General features: G+C 42.1%; 2 protein-coding genes across 2 annotated transcripts; both read right to left on the bottom strand.

Moving 5' to 3' along the window:
• Positions 1–213: 213 nt before the first annotated feature.
• On the bottom strand, positions 214–9146 carry LOC310929031 (protein NLRC3-like). Its single transcript, XM_083891727.1, has 11 exons — positions 9019–9146; positions 8795–8923; positions 5209–7003; positions 4899–5072; positions 3966–4139; positions 3357–3530; positions 2565–2732; positions 2178–2351; positions 895–1068; positions 655–828; positions 214–283 (listed from the first exon to the last, which is right to left on the bottom strand). Exons 2-11 carry the CDS (start codon positions 8907–8909, stop codon positions 274–276), a joined length of 3132 nt encoding a protein of 1043 aa, XP_083747853.1. The 5' UTR covers positions 8910–8923; positions 9019–9146; the 3' UTR covers positions 214–273.
• Positions 9147–11970: 2824 nt separating this feature from the next.
• Positions 11971–20416, bottom strand: LOC310928803 (equilibrative nucleobase transporter 1-like; the record flags this gene model as incomplete). Its single annotated transcript, XM_083891454.1, has 12 exons — positions 11971–12099; positions 12180–12303; positions 12982–13168; positions 13605–13712; positions 14372–14518; positions 14622–14725; positions 14999–15138; positions 15211–15303; positions 16176–16252; positions 16361–16404; positions 17982–18111; positions 20230–20416. The coding sequence occupies 12 exons, from the start codon at positions 20414–20416 to the stop codon at positions 11971–11973; spliced, it is 1470 nt and encodes a 489-aa protein (XP_083747580.1).
• Between the last annotated feature and the right edge of the window lie 773 nt (positions 20417–21189).

The following is a 21189-nucleotide window of genomic DNA, read 5'->3' as shown; positions in this document are numbered from 1 at the left end:
CAGCCTTCAACTCCACAGTATCTGTCTATGTCCAGTGTGCATGTGTGTGTATTTATTACCTCTTCAGGACACTCCTCCACAACAGTCTAGCTCTGACTTTCACCTGCTGTGCCACAAAACCAAGAGCCAGGAAAAAGCTGTCTATGTCCAGTGTGTTCAGATATGTGTCCACAGCCATTAGAAAACCAGAAACAATCCAGTAAACTAAACTAACTAAATAAAAATCTTCGCACACACACACCGTCCTCTTCACTCTCGCATTCATCAAGTTTATCACGACCACCTGTTGAGACAAGAAGAGTCAGAGTCACAGAAGTGAGCGACTCTAATAATCGATTGAGTAATTGTTTCAGCTCTAAAAACAAATAAACTAAAGTATTTGGATGCCTGACAATTGCACCAATGACCAGTTTTTCAGAGTTTAAGGAAACTGACCTTAGAGTCTGAAAGTGGCTCAAGATTCAGAAGCAACTTTTAAGTTTTCTAACCAAACAATACAAGACAATTTAAAAACAATTCAAGAAGATTTGGCTTATTTGCAGTGGTGTTGTTTTTTTACAGTGTAGGATAGAGTGGATCTAGCTTGTCACGATTCTGCTATTCTGATCTTTGACACTGTGGTTAGTACAACACTGACTCCAACACTCTACTGACCTCAGAGCGTCCAGACTGTAGTCTGGACTCTTCTCAAGATCACACAGAGGCTTCACTCCTGAATCCTCCAGCTCGTTCCCATCCAGGTCCAGTTTTCTCAGGTGGGAGGGGTTGGACTTCAGAGCTGAGGCCAGAGAAGAACAGCCGATCTCTGACAAACTGCAGCCCCTCAACCTGAATAAAGAATAGAACATGAGACTTTATAGTGTGTGCGCGCGTGTGTGTACGTAAGTAACTCACTCCAGATTCTCCAGTCTACAGTGTGGACTCTCCAGTGCAGAACACAGCAGCTTCACTCCCGAATCCTGCAGCTTGTTGTAGTTCAGGTCCAGTTCTCTCAGGTGGGAGGGGTTGGACTTCAGCACTGAGGCCAGAGAAGAACAGCTGATCTCTGACAAACTGCAGTCACTCAACCTGAAATAAGAATAAAACACAAAGGTAATGATGACGATGAATCCACACTCGGAGGATCCAGCCTTCTGAATTGAGACACAGCAGATTTGAAGATCAGAGGAAGCTTCTGTTTTTCTTTTTTTGTTTGCTTGTATTTTATTGAATTAATCCTTTTTTCTTTTTTTTTAACAAACTTTATTTGAAATTAGAAACATACAGCCAAAATACATATAAAACAATGTGCATATCAGATATATATGACAGAAAAACAGATCACATATATGCTGCATAATATATATGAAAATAAATAATGTAATTTAAACAAACAAACTAACAAAAAAAAATACATAAAAAAAAAATAGGCATAAAGTCTTAACTAGGGGCTACGGAAAATAGTTCATCAATTAAAAAACTGTTAATGTTAGGGAAGGATTTAGATAATCATGCTTAATGAATGTTAAATTTACCAAATGCAAGAATCAGATTTGTCATGTGACTTAAAGATTTGCTGTTACATTTAAATTCAGTGACAACATCTTTGGGGGTAATTGCTATAATATGACTAGTCCTGTTCTGAATAAACTTCTCTATGTCTCTCCAAAACACAAAAGAAAAAGGGCAGTGATAGAACAAATGTGAAGCTGTCTCTAGTTCAGTTTCACAAAAACTGCATTTCGCATCAATGTCAACAAATTTGGAAATGATTGTGTTACATGGGTCAGAGGAAGCTCCTGTTTGTTTGTGAACAGTCACAGCTGTGACATCATCAACAACACTCATTCTGATTGGTTACATGTGAACGTGTCACAGAGGAACTTCAGTCATAAAAAGTCAAAGCTGCTCAGCGAAATTCAGTGACTGATGTGAAAACTACAGCGACTGATACAGATTTGAAAAAAATATGATTAATGTAAAAATAAATGTGGTGAAAAAACACATCAGGTGTGAAAAGATCGCAATTCTGCATCTTAGAGAAGAAAAAGTGGAAACTTGTAACAACCACAGTTTCAAGTGGAATTCATTCATTCATTCACAATCACTGGTTCAACTGTTGTGTGAAAATGAATGAGGTTCAGTTGTGGATTAAACATCTGAGACTTACAACAGTGACAGAGAGTCAGTGAACTCACCCAAGAGACTCCAGTCTACAGTGTGGACTCTCCAGTCCAGGACACAGCAGCTTCACTCCTGAATCCTGCAGCGTGTTGTATTTCAGGTTCAGTTTTCTCAGGTGGGAGGGGTTGGACTTCAGAGCTGAGGCCAGAGAAGAACAGCTGATCTCTGACAAACTGCAGCTCATCAACCTGAATAAAGAATAGATCATGAGACAAAAAAAAATCAGACATTTATAAAACCGTGCATATACTGAGTCCTGCACACCTTTTCTTTATACATCCAATCAAACGTGAAACTGAGCAAAGGCTAATGAGAAACAAACCCCGCCCCTATTCCACCCACAAACTGATATAAAAGTAATTTTTGTAATTTGTTATAATCATAAACAAAGAAAAACTCACCACAGAGTATCCAGTCTGCAGTGTGGACTCTCCAGTCCAGAACACAGCAGCTTCACTCCTGAGTCCTGCAGCTTGTTGAAGTTCAGGTCCAGTTCTCTCAGGTGGGAGGACTTCAGTGCTGAGGCCAGAGAAGAACAGCCGATCTCTGACAAACCGCAGCTCAGCAAACTGAATAAAGAATAAAACACAAAGGTTTTTGTTCAGCAGGTGAATTGAGTAAAATAAATCAGCTGTGAGCTTTTGTGTATTTTAACATCTAAACACTGAACGTTTTTTACAGTGTATTTAGAAAGCATTATTCATGTGACTGTGTGGAACACGAGCGTGTGAAGGTTCAGTTCAAGTGAAAGTCAAGAATAAAGACGTTAACAGAGTCGCACGGAAACAGCGGAAAAATGACAAATAACTCACAGGTGAATTTCAACAAAGCCTCACTTTTCACATCAAGTTCAACACAATGACATGAATAAATGACAAGAACCAGAAAAATAATCACATCACATGAAGAAAGAGGTGGAGTCAGTGTTTAGCGTTCATTCTAGGAGGCTGTACATTGAGAGGTTAAATACTGCCCTCTACAGTTCAAAGTCCTGAATCACAGTTCTTCTGACCCTCATCCTAGTCCCAAAAAGATCGTAATTCTGCATCTTAGAGAAGAAAAAGTGGAAACGTGGAACACCCACAGCTTCAAGTGGAATTCATTCTTTCACAATCACTGATTCAACTGATGTGTGCAACATTAATGAGGTCGAGTTGTGGATTACAACAGTGACAGAGAGTCAGTGAACTCACCACAGATTCTCCAGTCTACAGTGTGGACTCTCCAGTCCAGAACACAGCAGCTTTACTCCTGCATCCTGCAGCTTGTTGTTGCTCAGGTCCAGTTCTCTGAGGTGGGAGGGGTTGGACTTCAGAGCTGAGGCCAGAGAAGAACAGCTGATCTCTGACAAACCGCAGTCACTCAACCTGAATATAGAATAAAACATTAAGCTAAAAACTCTTCATTTGGGAATACATAGAAATGAAAAGTGTTCTTTGCAGGATCACATGATCATAATGTGAATGACTTGGACTTCCTTATGTGTTTTGAAATGCATCAGTCATGAATAAAGTGAGAGTAATACAGAGCAACACAGATGTTAAGGACTGACATGAATGTGTTTGTTGCCGTTTCTACAGGAGTAAAATTTAATGTTTGTCCTTTTCCTCCACAAAAACTCAAAAATAAAGCACTATGGTTAGATTAAAGGTAAGTGTAAGGAGCTAGGTCATAAACAAGTGTGTGTATATGTGTGTGTGTTTTTATGGAGATTATTTTATTCATCAGAACATTAATGAGGTTCAGATTAGATCTCAGATTAAACATCTGAGATTTACAATAGTAATAGTCAGTGAACTCACTCCAGAGTCTCCAGTCTACAGTGTGGACTCTCCAGTCCAGACCACAGCTGCTTCAGTCCTGAATCCTGAAGCTTGTTGCCACTCAGGATCAGTTTTCTCAGGTGGGAGGGGTTGGACTTCAGAGCTGAGGCCAGAGAAGAACAGCTGATCCCTGACAAATTGCAGCTCCACAACCTGAATAAATAAAACATTAAGCTAAAAACTGTTCATTTGGGAATACATAGAAATGAAAAGTGTTCTTTGAGGATCACATGATCATAATGTGAATGTCTTGGACTTCCTTATGTGTTTTGAAATGCATCAGTCATGAATAAAGTGAGAGTAATACAGAGCAACACAGATGTTAAGGATTGACATGAATGTGTTCGTTGCCGTTTCTGCAGGAGTAAAATTTAATGTTTATCCTTTTCCTCCACAACTCAAAAATAAAGCACTATGGTTGGATTATGTCAATAGTTATTAGTGGTTACTGTTCAACAAGAGTTAATCCAGAACAACTGATGGGCGTTAATATGAGTCTGACATTTGATTATATTCATAAGGTGTGTGTATCCTTGTGAGGCCAAAAAACATACAAACCTGTCTTTGTGGGGACATTTTTCAGGGTCAAGACCTGGTTTTAAAATTATATAAAGGTAAGTGTAAGGAGCTAGGTCATAAACAAGTGTGTGTATATGTGTGTGTTTTTAAGGAGATTATTTTACTCATCAGTGATGTCAGTGAACATTAAGGAGGTTTAGTTGGTTCATAAATGTCTGATTTTTTGGGCATACATACTTTTTTTTGTCTCATGGTCTATTCTTTATTCAGGTTAATGAGCTGCAGTTTGTGAGAGATCAGCTGTTCTTCTCTGGCCTCAGCTCTGAAGTCCAACCCCTCCCACCTGGGGATTAAACATCTGAGATTTACAATAGTAATAGTCAGTGAACTCACTCAAGAGTCTCCAGTCTACAGTGTGGACTCTCCAGTCCAGAACACAGCCGCTTCACTCCTGAATCCTGCAGCTTGTTGCCATTCAGGTTCAGTTCTCTCAGGTGGGAGGGGTTGGACTTCAGAGCTGAGACCACAGGAGAACAGCTGATCTCTGACAAACTGCAGCTCCACAAGCTGAATAAAGAATAAAACATGAGACAGTCAGTGTTTCATCATGTGTTCAGAGCCGAGACTTAAAACCTTCCTTTTTGAAACAATAATCTAAATAAGAAGAATTGGCTTTGAATTGATAGATCATGTCTGAACTTACTCAGCCTTCCTGCAGTTCCTCACAGCTGGAATCAGCCTGTGTCTTCCCTGGGCTGATGTTCTGTACATGCTTGGGCAAAACTCTTCCAGAACCTCCTCAGACATCTGCAGCATGTAGGCCAGAGCTGAGCATTGGATCTCAGAGAGTTTCTGTTCTCTGTCCTCTGACTTCATGAACTCTTGGACCTCCTGATGCACTGATTGGTCGTTCATCTCTGTCAGACAGTGGAAGATGTTGATGCTTCTGTCAGGTGAGACGTTGTCTGTGTTCATCTTCTTTAGGTTCTTGATGACTCTCTGGATGATTTCTGGACTATTCTTAGTCTGACCCAGCAGACCCCCTAAGAGTCTCTGGTTGGACTCCAGACAGAGTCCATGGAGGAAGCGAACAAACAGGTCCAGGTGACCACTTTCACTTTGAAGGGATTTCTCCATTGCTCCTTTTAGGAACACATCCAGAGATAAGTGACTTTGGATCTGGGCAGAGTACTCTTCTCCCAGGAAGTTGTTCAGGACCGTTGTCTTCCTGTTGGTGAAACAGTGGAACATGTAGACTGCAGCCAGAAACTCCTGAACGCTCAGATGAACAAAGCAGTAGACTGATTTCTGGAAGATCACACTCTCTCTTCTGAAGATCTCTGTACAAACTCCTGAGTACGCCGAAGCCTCCATCACATCAAGACCACACTGCTCCAGGTCTTCTTGGTAGAACATGATGTATCCTTTCTGTAGATGTTCAAAGGCCAGCCTCCCAAGCTTCAGAAGAACGTCCCTGTCGGCCTCCGTCAGCTCCTGTGGACTTGTCTCACTTCCTTTATCATACTTGTCCTTCGTCGTCTTTGTCTGAACGAGCAGGAAGTGCGAGTACAGGTCTGTCAGGGTCTTGGGTAGCTCTCCTCTCTGCTCTGTGGTCAACATGTGCTCCAGGACTGTAGCACTGATTCTGCAGAAGACTGGGATTTGACACATGATGTGGAGGCTCCTGGAAGTCTTGATGTGTGAGATGATTCTGCTGGACAGATCTTCAGTTCTGAACCTCTTCCTGAAGTACTCGTCCTTCTGGGCGTCAGTGAAGCCTCGTACTTCGGTTTCCCTGTCAATACATATTGGAGGGATCTGATTGGCCGCTGCAGGTCGGGAAGTTATCCAGATGAGAGCTGAGGGAAGCAGATTCCCCTGGATGAGGTTGGTCAGCAGCACGTTGACTGATGACCTGTGTGTGACGTCAGAAACCAGCGTCCTGCTGTTGAAGTCTAGTGAGAGTCTGCTTTCATCCAGGCCGTCAAAGATGAACAAAAGTTTACAGACAGCAAGTTTCTCTGCTGTGACCTTCTGTAATGTTGGATAGAAAACATGGAGCAATGTGAGAAGACTGTGCTGCTGATCTCTGATCAGGTTCAGCTCTCTGAACGAGAGCAGAATCAGCAGATTCACATCCTGGTTTTCCAAACCATCGGCCCAGTCCAGAGTGAACTTCTGCACCGAGAAGTTTTTTCCAACACCAGCGACGCCGTTGGTCAGTACGACTCTGATACGCCCCTGCTGGCCAGGTAAGGCTTTAAAGATGTCGCAGCACTTGACGGGACTGTCCTGGACGATCTTCTTCTTGGAAGTTGTCTCCAGCTGCATCACCTCATGTTGAGTATTGACCTCTTCACTCTGTCCCTCTGTGATGTAGAGCTCAGTGAAGAGGAGGGTTCTACTTCCTGTTCCATCAGTTCCTTCAGACACATGTTCAAATCTCTTCCTCAGACTGATCTTATGTTCATCTAGAACCTCCCGTAGACCAACATCTGCTGGAAGACAAGAGACAAAGTCAGACTGAGGAAATAATCTGAGCAGCTGATGATTATTTTCATCAGTGACAGAAAAAGTCAAAACAAGAAAACTAAGGTTTTTAATATGTCTGCAAAATGTTGATGACTCTAATAACTTTATTCTGAAAGACTGAATCATTCTACAATGATTGTGGTGATTGTGAAGGAAAGTGTATTATCAGCATAGAAAACAGCAACAATAATACTGTATAAAAGCTGGAAAATTAGAGTAAACAATCCTCTCTTGAACCTGTAAGGGGCAGCAGAGGATTAAACTGAATAATAATAATAAAGATCAACAGTTTTAACTTTTAAACATTTTTCTCCTGTTCTTTCATTTTCCATGTTTGAAAGACAGCAGATGCTCTCTTTATGAAAAGGAACGTGATCAAGAATAAATGAGAATTATTTTATTTTTTGTCAGATGCTATTTATGTCTTATGCTGTGATGCAGAATCTTCAGTGAAATGTTAGGTTAGTTTGTCATTTTGTGTTTATTTATTTGTATTTATCATCTTAAATATTGGTGCTGTTTGACAGAAGAGAACAAGTCCTGTTGTCAGGAGTGTAGTCATCAGCAGACAGACATTACGCGACTGCGTAAAGGCCACATTATACTTCTCCGACTGCGTATGCGTTATCCGTCTGCGTCACCACGGAGACGCCTCGAGCATTTATACTTCTGCGTCGTGGTGACGGACACTCGCTGCAATTTCCCGCCCGATCAGTAGGGGTCGCTGTGCAAGGTTGTTGTGCTTCTGGCTACAGTGAGCAATGGCGTACGAGAAAGAAAGAGAGAGAAAGACTGTTGTTGTTGAAACAGTGTCCGTTTCTCACTTTTCTGTGTGACGGAACGCAGTTTTAAGATAATTTGAGGCGAGAAATTGGCCATTTAGAGTCTAAACATGTGTTGTGTGTGTTAAGATATGACGTATTTATAGTTCGGCAGCGGCGTTATCGGCGGGGATCAGCTCCGCCTCTCTCAGGACGCCCGGAGCGCACTGAGAGCCGGCACAGAGCAGCTTAGCTCGGCCTGTCCTGAGGACCAATCGCAGCTCTTGCCGTCTCCGTAGTCCCTTGACGGAGTGACGGACACTTAAAAAATATTTCGTGCACCCGGAGACGACGCAGAGGCTCTTCGACAGGTTCTGCGTCGACGCAGAGTCTCTACGTAGCCTACGCAGAGCACTTTACGCAGAAGTATAAATTGGGCTTAATGCGTTATCCGTCTGCGTCACCACGTAGACCACTCGAACCTTTATACTTCTGCGTCGTGGTGACGGATAGGCGCTGCAATTTCCCGCCCGATCAGTAGGGGTCGCTGCGCAAGGTTGTTGTGCTTTTGGCTACAGTGAGCAATGGCGTCCGAGGGAGAAAGACTGTTGGTGTTGTTGAAACAGCGGCGGTTTCTCACTTTTCTGTGTCCCGGAACGCAGTTTTAAGATAATTTGAGGCGAGAAATTGGCCATTTAGAGTCTAAACATATGCTGTGTGTGTTAAGATATGACGTATTTATAGGTCGGCAGCGACGAAGTCGGCGGGGATCAGCTCCGCCCTCTGTAGCGCTCGCTGCTCAATGTGAGCCGGCACAGAGCAGCTTCGCTCGGCCTGTCCTGAGGACCAATCGCAGCTCTTGCCGTCTCCGTTGTCCCTTGACGGAGTGACGGACACTTAAAAAATATTCCGTGCACCCGGAGACGACGCAGAGGCTCTTCGACGGGTTCTGCGTCGACGCAGAGCACTTAACGCATGAGTATAAATTTGGCTTACTCTGTGGCTGTTGTCCGGGTCCAGGTCCAGGTCTCTGTCCACAATGGGGACAGGAGGAGTCTCCTGGTGGATCCTTCAGGACGTCCTCACACAGAGGACAGTGGGACATCTGCATTTCTCGTCTCTCAACTGTTTAGAATAGAATGAATACTAACCTTGTCTTCTGCTGCACAGCTAACATGGAGGCTGAGCAAAAGTCACACAACACTTTCACTTTTACTCACGTAACACTGTCAGAGAGACAGAGACTTTACAGAAGTATTGGAGAAACCGAAAGAGTTTCAGTTCGTTCTGTCTCCTGACCTCACAAACTGGACGGAAAAAAGTTTATCTTTGTTTACACTAAAACAATAATTTTCACAATAAATAACACTGTGGATATAGCCAGACGCGCAGTTTATGAACAGGCAAGGCAGGCAACTGCTTGGGGCCGCGAGCACGGATGTATAATATGAACTGGATAGAGCTCCGCCCCCTCTGCCTTGAAGACAATTTTTGCATGGTGGCCACTGTGGGTACTGCAACAAAAAATCCCATGGAGCCCAAAAAGCAATTTTCCCATTGACCGCAATAGTAAAAGAGGCGCGTGTAAAAGTGTCCACAGGACACCTCGAGACATGGACACGGGCTTTTATAAATCTTTATATTCTATATTTTTAATTCATGGAGTTTCATGTTTGAAAAACATTCCTAAAGGCCATAAAAAGCCCAGAAAAATCAGAGTGACGTCACAGCCATGTACGCGCACAGCAAAGCGCGGTCATGTGGCGTCTCGGGAACAGCGCTGCTGTCAGTTAACCGAACGACATGAAACTTCATGAGAAATGTGAATAAATGAAGACAATGAGGGGTTTTCCGTTTACATTTATAAAATATTATGACAAAGCAGGTTTTAGTTGTTTGTTCGGCGCTCATTAACATTTATTTTCAAACGTATTATCGATGTATTAACGAGCTGCTTTGTGGGTTCATTGAGGAGAGGAGACCGACATGCTGCACTTTATCACTGTGTTCAGACCCGGACATCGTGACATGACGGTGTGGACTACGGAGCACCACGGTCACTTCACCACTGATTCCCGGGGAGGCTGTTTGTCTTATCGTCACTATCGGTTCATAAAGTTACTGTTAAATGTGATGAATACGCGAATTATAGTTGAATACAAACGTGTTGAGTGAAAGAATCGGGAGTTATTAACCTACTTTAACACGTTGTTATTGTTCCTAATAATAATTATATCAGTATATAAGGGAAATCAGACAAAAACAACACGATTCCTGTAACACATTTAAAGTAATAGTCACAGTCCTAACCAAAATAAACAATTTTTATTGATCGTTTTAATCTTTAACTCCGTCATTGTACCTTTCAGCTTCACTATATTCACTTCGCTATCGTTGATTTTGCATTTATTTACAAATCCATGGTTTAAAGGGGAAATAAGTAGTTTATAGTGCCATCTAGAGGAGAGGCTGACATTTACAACAAAGACCTGCTCCTCTGCTCACCCCCTCCCTTCCCTGAGCGCTACGGTATCCGCAGCTGGTCAAATGTCGTCCTCGTTGTCTTTCTCCGTGTCAGCAGATGAGGTTCGTGAGGCGAGGGAGAGGGCGGAGCTACCGCGGCCGTAGCAGACGAAGCGGAGAGAGAGGAGGCGGGACTTCCGCTACAAGTAAAGAGACGCTTGTTTTGTTCTCTCGCGTTTGTCCTTACAGGCTCCGGTAGAAACATGGCGTCTCGCTGCTAACAGTGGCTATGCAACCGCGGTCCGCGATCATGTTATTTTACATGACTTTTTGAAACACTATGAAAATGAAACAAAAAATATTATACAGCGACTAGACAATGCAGGAGCACATAATATGTATAAAAAAGTGGATTTTGGGTTATATAAACCCATAAATACTACATATTGTACCTTTAAAGCCGAAGTTAACGTGACGCCGGTATTCATGAAATCCGCTAGCAAACGTCATTAGCGTTCTCCCATCATGCCTTTCGCTGTTCATGTACGCGCCGAGCAAGTCGATAACGCGGACGGCTCGTTCACATAGCCGAGAGGAATGATGGTAGGGACACTACTGCGCATGCTCTAAGGGCCCCATAACCCGAAAATAAACGCGGAAGTCAAAAACTTTTTTGGCATAATGCGCTGGGTGAGCAGCTTCATAGGAATGAACGGAAGCGAAGGGGTGGTGCTCTATCCAGTTCATATTATACATCCATGGCCCCGAGCCGATAGGGGGTCCCCGACACTCGGAGCCTGAGGGCTGTTTTTACTCATAGATATATGATTTTTACTGAAATGTACAGTGACCAGCCACCTCCCTGTCCCCCTTAAACAACAATGGGCGATTTGCAATGACATCTCAGTAGGAAATCTCCCTAAAGGGGTCCCACCACACTTTAACCTGTGTGAAGTTATCGTTCTGCAAGTTGGAAAATGAAGAGGATTATTTGCAGTGTAATGCATATCTTTTTTTACTCGGTTTATGTTTTTTTTCAGCTTGTTACAGTATTTTATTGTTCTATATATTTATATTGTTTTATAATGTGGGTTCTTTACAGTGTAATGTATTTTTTTTACTAAGTTTATATAGTTTTTTTTACAAGCTATTTACAGTATTTTATTGTTCTATATATTTATATTGTTTGATAATGTGGGTTCTTTACAGTGTAATGCATTTTTTAAGCAGTTTATATAGTTTTTTAAAAGCTATTTACAGTATTTTATTTTTCAGTGTCAGTTGGGACACCCACGTGGCAATGCTGTCTGGACGATGAATCCACACTTGGAGGATCCAGACCCTGGGTTGAGACACAGCTCGTGTCTGGATCTGGCTGAACCCGACATGTCGACCTGTCTCGCGACTCTGACTGTCACGCAGATGCTTGTTCGACTTTATTTATGATTATAACAAATAACAAAAGTTACTGTTATATTAATTTGTGGGTGGAATGGGGCGGGGTTTGTTTCTCATTCGCCTCCACTCAGTTTCACGTTTGATTGGATGTATAAAGAAAAGGTGTGCAGGACTCAGTGTACGCATGGTTTTATAAATGTCAAACTATACTTTACACAGAGGGTCAGTCAGAGCGCACAGTGACCCAGGAGCTCTTAAGTTGGATGTTCAACATGGCTGTTGACCCAAAGTCACGCTTACTGCAAATCCATTTAATCATGAATGGCCATATTTTGAAAGGAGAGCGCGGCAGCTTCGGCTGCAGTTCTTCGACAGTGATGGAAGACAAAGGCAGGGTGGATGAAGGCAAGCAGGCAGATCAGCGCCAGACCGATGTTCAACTGTAGACACACAAGGATGTTTTTAGAGGACGCTGAGGGATTAGATCGTCAGTTGCGTTTGTTCTGTATCATGTACTCACATATAAAGGGTCTCCATCCAGAACGTCCCTCACCAAAGAAAAGCAGGGATACTGCAGCGCCAAAATCACGGCAGACAGAGCCATGACCATGCCTAACAGCTTCCCAAAGTGTTGTGATGGGAAACTAAACAAAAGGACAAAGCGAGAGAGAGACAGATGAACGTCAAAAAGACACAAAACACACACAGAGGATGAGGCAAATCCACTTTGTGTGCTTCTGTCTGTGCAATCTTAAGTTGCTGCATCATTGTATTGCCATTTATAATTTGTTGATATGCCAGTATATGATCAGGGTTTCTCACTCCCTGCTCCTAGGGAGCCACTGTCCTGCATGTTTTAGATGTTTCCCTCACACACCTGATTAAAATGGTCAGCTCGTCAGTAAGCTCTGCTGAAGCCCGATCACGACCTATTTGTTTGAATCAGGTGTGTCCTTATCACCTCACCTGCAGTTCATCAACCCATCAAGAGACTCCAGTCCTGCTCTGATCAAGCACCTGGCTCTCTGCACCAGGCCGTTCAGCTATCCTGTGTGGTATACGTCTAGTTTATCTCTAGTTAGTCCAGAATTGAGTCTGTTTTTTGTATCATCTACAGTTGACACCATTTTGGTCCAGGTCTTTGTTCTACTTTGGTGGCCATGCTTTGCCTGGTTGTGTCTACCTGCCTCTCAGCCTGGAAACCCACTTCTCTGCTCTCCTCCTGACCAGCCACGGTGAGTCACACTCTTGTATTTATGTGCATCCTAAACAAACTGTACTGGTCTTTTTGAACATGAATCACTGTGTTTACAGATACTCACGCAACACTGATGAAAGCTGCGTTGCCGCCAAAAAGGAAGGAGCGGTTGAGCACCTGCAGGACGAAGGTGAAGTACTGAAGTGGCAGAAAAGGGATGGTGGCACAAATTGAGAACAGGATGCACTGCAGCACTGTGATGAAGAGGGAAAGCACCATGGCGTTCAGGTCTGCCTCCTGATCACTCAGTCCTACAAACACAAACACACAGAGTTAGTTTCTGCTTTAAAAATGATAATAACAGCACATTAAATATGGGAATTAATGTTTCATGACAACATGACAGGTTATCTCTTCATACAAAGTTATATAAAAGGTGTTTTTATTGAAGAACTGTATTATATTATGACATGAAATTGGTTTTTTAAATGCTAACGGTTGCTTTGAACATACAGTACTTTTCAAATATAACTTTTAATGTCCATCACATTTGACCCGCTATTTGTTTTATATTTTACTTTTAAGTCTCCAAAAACATGCAATATTTCCTCCTATCCTCCATTTAGAGGGTCCAATTAAACCAGTCAATGGGGATTGGGTAGCTTGCTCAGAGGTGCCCAAGCCCCTGATCTGTTAGGATTCCAACCTGTAACCGATTAATATTTTCCTCCTACTTTACCTCTTTACCTCTATTCAGATATCTGCGCTTGAGTCGGTCAATGATGAGGCCATTCCAGGGGGCGCACAGCACCCCGCAGAGCTGCGTGATGGCAAAGGCGTTGAGGTAGGTGCTCACTGCAGGAAAAGTCAGAGGTGAGGTGGTGAGACAAAAAGGACTCAATAGAAGTGTGACAAGTTTAAAACTGAAAAGATAACAATACAATAATAACATCAACAACCATGGACATGCAGTCATAAAGAAATAAAAAGATGACCAACTAACAAACTTTAGTGATGAACTTTTAATTATTAAAAACAACACAATCAGCTCCTCAAGACACTGTGTTTCTCAGTAAGTGCTGCGAACAGGAGGTGGTTCATGCATAAAATGTGGACAAATTCAAAAGTGTTAGCCTCATGAGGCTTTTGTGTCTTAACACTAAGACACAAAACATTGGAACCAGCCAGCTAACGCTTCAAAACTTCACATTGTTATGGGTGACATGATGACTGGTGTCACTTTCTAGAGGCAATTTTACTTGTCTAAATTTGGTAAGGTGGTTAGTAACAAAGTCATTAGTAAGAACAAACGCTCCCTCAATCACATCTGATGGTTTTGCATGACAGAGCATGTTATCAGATGGAAGACACAGCATAACCAGAACACAAGAGGTAATAATGCAGACTTCCTTGAAGTTTCTCTCTGCTTTCTCAGAACTGTTGTGGTCATGTGTGGCTAACGGCAGAGGCTAACAAGAAGGAGATGTTTGCATTGAATGTGTTTGTGTGTTTACCCAGCGACGGTTCTCCTTCTGTCAGCCTGTTCAGCATGGGGTTGAGGGTGCCGATGAACATGACATGTCTGAACTGCATCACAGACAACCAGACCACGTGGCAGAAAAAGAACCAGGACAGAATGCATTGGCGGAAAGTCTTCTCTGCTAGAGAGGAGGAAACAGAGAGAGAGGTTGTAGTGGAGAAACTCATGATGACAATATTTTCCCATTGAGTATTGATCAGTGTCGTGTTATTACACACACAAACCTGGTGTTTCCACAGTCGGGACTTGTTCTACAGAGATTTCCTCCACCATCGTTGGTATGTCATTGTTCAACAAAACCTGAACACTTGATTTACAGCAGGTTATCCTGACAGAGGGCAAAGGTCACAGAGAAATCTTTGAGTAAATATTCTACTATTAATCTAAGCTACAGTTTGTATCTCTACTGAGAAACACAGAGAGTCTTGGAACTGATTTAACTCATTTGACAAAAACTCATGTTCATGCAAATATAGTTTTTTCTTTAAATAGAATTTTAGTTTGAAAAAATTAATAAATAAATCACTTGGCCTATTTACACATGACACATTACAGACATATATTGAGGGGGTGATGTTCGTGGTGTGTTGGAGGTTTATACCCGTATGTGTAATTATCCGGCAGTGGGTAGGGAATTAATTTCCTGGGCAGCAAAAAGAAAGTCCTGACCAAGTGTATGATGCTGCAGGCAGACAGAAAGAGGAAGGAGGTCCGCACAGAGATACCAATCTCATGTATCAGCTGTAACACAGGGTGAAGGTCATCACAATGTGGTGGATTTTATAATTTAGTTCCACTTATGATGTTTCTCACCTTGATGACAAAAAAGACAGCGGAGGATGAGTCAAAGGCGCCATTATAAAGAGTGATGATGGTGGAGCGATGTACGCCGAACAAGTTTGCCACCTTTAGGAGAGAAATTGAAATCCATGAAGACAGACACGTTATTTGAAAGCTGAAGAAAAAACATGCACTCGCAACAAATTCACTGAGGAGCAGTCTTCTATAAAATACCTGAAAGGGTTTCTTACCAGAAAATGACTTTTCTAGAAGTTGAAGTCACGTTTAATAATATTAAAAGTAAACGTCTTGAAGTTATGACATTTACTGTACTTAAGTATCAAAAGTCATCTGATATAAAATGTATTTAAGTTTTAGAAGTAAAATTATTAAAAAGTGGGGATTTAGGGTTCAATTCCTAGCTCTGCTAGTCTATAATGTGTCATTGAGCAAGACACTTAACCCCATGTTACAGCATGTGGGTGAATGACAAATCTATAGTGTAAAGCAGCTCATCAAGACTAGAAAAGGGCTATATAAATACAGACCATTATCAATTCTTCTTGTGATTTTATTTGAGTAACAAAGACCAGTCGAGGAAATGTAGTGGAAATACAAATAACAAAGTGAATTTTGTACTTGAGTACAGTGACAAAGTATTGAAAAAGCATGAAAAAGACAAGATGGGAAGAGTTTGTGAGTGAGAGCACAAATGGAAGCACCGGGAAGTGGCAGAAATACACATACATGAAACCAACTTTACTATAATGTAAATACTATATATATATATATATATTCACTTAAACTGCAGAGATATATCTCAATTTAATTTGTATAAAGGGTGGATTTCGGAGAAAAAAGTTTTCCATTCTGTCACAATCTTTGGTAAAAATGCATCAGTTCTGGTCTTGATTCCACATGAATGAATGTAGGGTTTATTTGAAACATAAACATATGAACTTATTGTGGAAATTAAATTCAAATTCTAACTGAATTACCTGCATGTTGGTGACCAGAATCATGATTCCTCCGGTTGCCAGGAAAGTGAGAGCGGGGAAGATCAGGTCCTGCACACCTGATGGGAAAAAGACAGACGAACAGAAATGAAGATCTACTTTAGCCGTGACAACAAAAGCCTGTGAGTACAGAAAAAGCAAATCTTTTTTTTTTTTTTAAGTCTCACTTGAAGAAAAGGCCATCATCAAGGATCCCATGGTGTAAACAGATCTGGTGAGGGTGGAAAGAAAGTAGTAGTATGTAGCGGTTTCATTATTAATAACAATAATGCAGCTGCAGCTGTTGTGGAAATTCTCTGCTGCTGGTGAAGAATGAAATGGAGAACTTCTGCCGGCTGACAAGGTTTTTATTTTCGTTGCAAGGAAAAGGTCAATCTTCACAGGCGTGATCCTTGCTGGAGAAAGACCCCGAGCAAAGTGAGCCCTGCACATTTATACCTGAGCAACTCCCCTTTTGCATTCCTCCAATAGGCAAAGAGTCTGCCATTGAAGGCGGGTGTTTTCGCACCTCTATGTCTACTGGAGGTATCGGGGAGCCGACTCCCTGCAGATGTTGTAGGAAGGTGTAAGTTCAGGCTAGATACAATACACAATATACAAATATACTATACATAAAGGACCTGGTATTCTATACTGGGCAGTAGTGTTGTGTCGGTCATGAACGATTCGTTCGAAAGAACTGATATTTTGAGTGAACAAACTGACTGGGATCACTTCATGAACTGATTCGTTCCTTTCTTAGTTCAGTTGAGCTCAGCAGCGAGCCTGGCGGCCGGGAGTGGAACTGCCGCGTTCTGTGAATCACTCATGAAGTCGTTCAGCGACTCCGTCACTCACTCGTGATTCTTCGGCAAACGACGCCAGCCAACGTGCGTTTATAGGGGGAGGGACTAGTGAGAAGAACTGTCTGCCGCTCTCACTCACTCCTGGAGGATGTGATACGTCGACTCAGAAGAGAGACTCGCCAATAGCTGCAAGATTTAAAATAATAACAAATGTATATGTGCATGTTAGTATTATCCTCTATGTGCCTTAATAATAATACGAATACTAAAAATAAAAATAATAATGATACTTTTGTACTTTTTAAGTATTATTAATCTGTATTATCATCATTATTATAATTATTATAATGATGTTTTGCAATTAAACTGTACTTTTATATCAAAACTTGGGAGGGAGGAGTCTGTCAGGGCAGGCGAGTGTAGTCACTCACTCACTGACCCGCGAACGTACTGACACACAGAGAACTGGAGAACTGTGGCTGAGGACGTGAATCTCATTCACGGACATACTGACACGCAGAACTGTGGCTGAGGACGTGAATCCCGTTCGCGCTGTCTCTCACTCACTGACCTGCTAACGTACTGCACTCAGGGAGGACGCGAGTCACGTAGCAGGGCACTGGGCTCCTGCTAAGCACTGAATAATTAGGTGAACAAATCTTTTGAACAAATCATTTTAATGAACGGATTCTAGGGATTCAGTACACTCAAATGAACTGCTGATCCCATCACTACTGGGCAGGTATTGGGTGATGGGCAGTTCTAGCTCTGAGCCAGAGAAATTGAATTTACCATTCCACAGCTCACAAGAGTGAGGACCAAAAAGAGTGTCCTCACACAACTCTTTTATACAACAGCACTGGGACGTGTAACTGCACTATCACGTCGCTTCACAGTAATCAATAATGATAATGACACTGATATTCTACCTACAACCCAACTGTTTTCAGATGACATAATCTATGGATTCTGGAATCAGACACATGAGCTCTTTTCAACTCACATTCCATAGATCCGGGCCACTGTGGTGCCAAAATAGTCAAAGAGGAAACCATTGGGCAACGTAATGAAATTGTTCATGAAGGAAGCGATGGTGAAGACGAGGGAGAACTTTTCATCCTGTCCACTGCAGTCTGCAAACACACACACACACACAGATGAAATAGACTATGATGATTAAACATATATTTCTTTAAAATATTTGAAGCAGTGTGTGAAACAAAGGCAAGTTGGGCTTCAATTATTAATCCTTTTACTGTCTAAAGGCCACATTATACTTCTCCGACTGCGTAACCACGTAGACGCCTCGAGCCTTTATACTTCTGCGTCGTGGTGACGGATACGCGCTGCAATTTCCCGCCCGATCAGTAGGGGTCGCTGCGCAAGGTTGTTGTGCTTCAGGCTACAGTGAGCAATGGCGTCCGAGAAAGAAAGGGAGCGAAAGACTTGTTGTTGAAACAGTTGCCGTTTCTCACTTTTCTGTGTGACGGAACGCAGTTTTAAGATCATTTGAGGCGAGAAATTGGCCATTTAGAGTCTAAACATGTGCTGTGTGTGTTAAGATATGACGTATTTATAGTTTGGCAGCGGCGTCGACGGGGATCAGCTCCGCGTCTGTGGACGCTCGGGTGCGCACTGTGAGCCGGCACAGAGCAGCTTCGCTCGGCCTGTCCTGAGGACCAATCGCAGCTCTTGCCGTCTCCGTTGTCCCTTGACGGAGTGACGGACACTTGGGGTTAAGTGTATTATTAAGTGCATAATCATAGTGCTAGACTGCCTAGTCAGGACACACCTCTTTTTATTCCATTTAAATACCTCCCATATTTTTTACAATTTTTTTAATGTAAATATTAGCATTTTAGCTCAATAGCTTCCAGGCCATGGGGCCTAAAGACTCCAAATCAGTGCAAAAACAGTGCTGGACTGCCGAGTCAGGGCACACCTCTTTTTATTCCATTTAAATACTTCCCAGATTTTTTATAATTTTTTTATGTAAATATTAGCATTTTAGCTCAATAGCTTCCAGGCCATGTGACCTAAATACTCCAAATCAGTGCAGACACATAGTACTAGACTGCCTAGTCTGGACACACCTTTTTGTATTCCATTTAAATACCTCCCATATTTTTTATAATTTTTTTTATGTAAATATTAGCATTTTAGCGTAATAGCTTCCAGGCCATGGGGCCTAAAGACTCCAAATTAGTGCAAAAACATAGTGCTGGACTGCCGAGTCAGGACACACCTATTTGTATTCCATTTAAATACTTCCCATATTTTTTATAATTTTTTTAATGTAAATACTAGCATTTTAGCTCAATAGCTTCCAGGAATGGGGCCTAAAGACTCCAAATCACTGCAGACACATAGTACTAGGCTGCCTAGTCGGGACACACCTTTTTTATTCCATTTTAACACCTCCCATATTTTTTATAATTTTTTTAATGTAAATATTAGCATTTTAGCTCAATAGCTTCCAGGCCATGTGACCTAAAGACTTCAAATCAGTGCATAATCATAGTGCTAGACTGCCTAGTCAGGACACACCTCTTTTTATTCCATTTAAATACTTCCCAGACTTTTTATAATTTTTTTAATGTAAATATTAGCATTTTAGCTCAATAGCTTCCAGGCCATGGGGCCTAAATACTCCAAATCAGTGCAGCACATAGTACTAGACTGCGTAGTCTGGACACACCTTTTTTATTCCATTTTAATACCTCCCATATTTTTTTTAATTTTATTAATGTAAATATTAGCATTTCAGCTCAATAGCTTCCTGAACATGTGACCTAAATACTTCAAATCAGTAAAGGACCATAGTACTAGACTGCCTAGTCAAGAAACACCTCTTTTTATGACATTTTCACCTCCCATATTTGTGGGAATATTTTTATGTAAATATTGTCATTTAAACAGTAATTTGTTGACGGTCCCTAAATGAGACCTCGGAAGTCAAGAGAGATGGGACGGACTTTGAACAAGCCGTGATCGTGCACCTATCTCTGGGGAGAGGAGGAGGAGGCGAATGTCTGTTGAATGTCCAATATGAAACTGATTTCACCGCGGTAAAAAATATTTCGTGCAGTCGGAGATGACGCAGAGGCTCTTCGACAGGCTCTGCGTCGACGCAGAGGACTCTGCGTAACCTACGCAGAGCACTTTACGCAGAAGTATAAATTGGGCTTAAGATTCATATTCCTACACATTCAGAAGATAGAGCTGTGGAGGTGAGAGAGCATCAAACTGACCCAGCTCCTGTGTTCCATTGACTCCTGTGGCGTTGACGCACAGAGAGACAAAGTAGTCGTCGTTCTTCAGCACAAACACAAGCGAAGCCCATCCGAAAATAACACCGGTGAAGCACAGGCATTCAAAAAGACCCGAGAAAAAGGTGAGGTAGCGCCTCACCGCCAAGCCTTTCCCACACCCGGCCATGGTCCAGCACACTCACAGATCCACAAATGCATGTTCAGGCATATGCAGGTATATTGACATTTAAACCAACACTTACACACCTCTGCCTCTGCACCTGCCAAATTAGGAATGCGCAATGTAATTTGTTTGTCTGATGCTATCACAATGATTCGTGGAACGACCTTTTTCACAAATAAAAAAAATGACAAAGTTGCGTCCGTTTTCAATCCAAAGGCATTTATTTGTAGATCCACAAAGAAGGGGTAAAACTCCCTCTTGACCCATCTGTTAACCATGTCTGATTGGTTGTTCTTTCCTTTTTTTAATGTTAACAACTCCACCTTAATGCCTTGATTGCTGAATAGATTGTGGGCCATCTTTCTTTTAGATATCGTTGGTCTTTTCCGGGTGCGTGAGGTAATCATGTGTACGTGCAAAAATCCATGTACCTCAAGGTGATCACGCGTTGTTTACTTCTGTGCGCATGCGAGCATGAGGCTAACGCGTGATTGTCGTGTGCTTATCGTGTGCTTATCGTGTCCTTATCGTGATCTTATCGTGTGCTCGCCGCGCAGTTCATTCTGAGGTCAGCCAGTCCTCGCTGATCTTTTCTCTGCTTTTCCTTTCTCCGCTTTCTCTTTCTCTGGCACGGTCATAAATTTTGCCCAGAAATTTTACCTTAACGTCTTGCACTTCGTAATTTCATCCATGATAGCCAAACTTTAGCCACACATAGCCATATTAAAATATTATATTTTCTTGTTTATACTGGGGTTGTCTTGACAACGTCACTA

The sequence above is a fragment of the Microchirus variegatus genome (assembly GCF_963457635.1).
Source record: "Microchirus variegatus genome assembly, chromosome: 6".
NCBI classification, from domain to species: domain Eukaryota; kingdom Metazoa; phylum Chordata; class Actinopteri; order Pleuronectiformes; family Soleidae; genus Microchirus; species Microchirus variegatus.
Note: the sequence above shows the minus strand (reverse complement) of the source record. Positions and strands in the feature narration are given on the sequence as shown.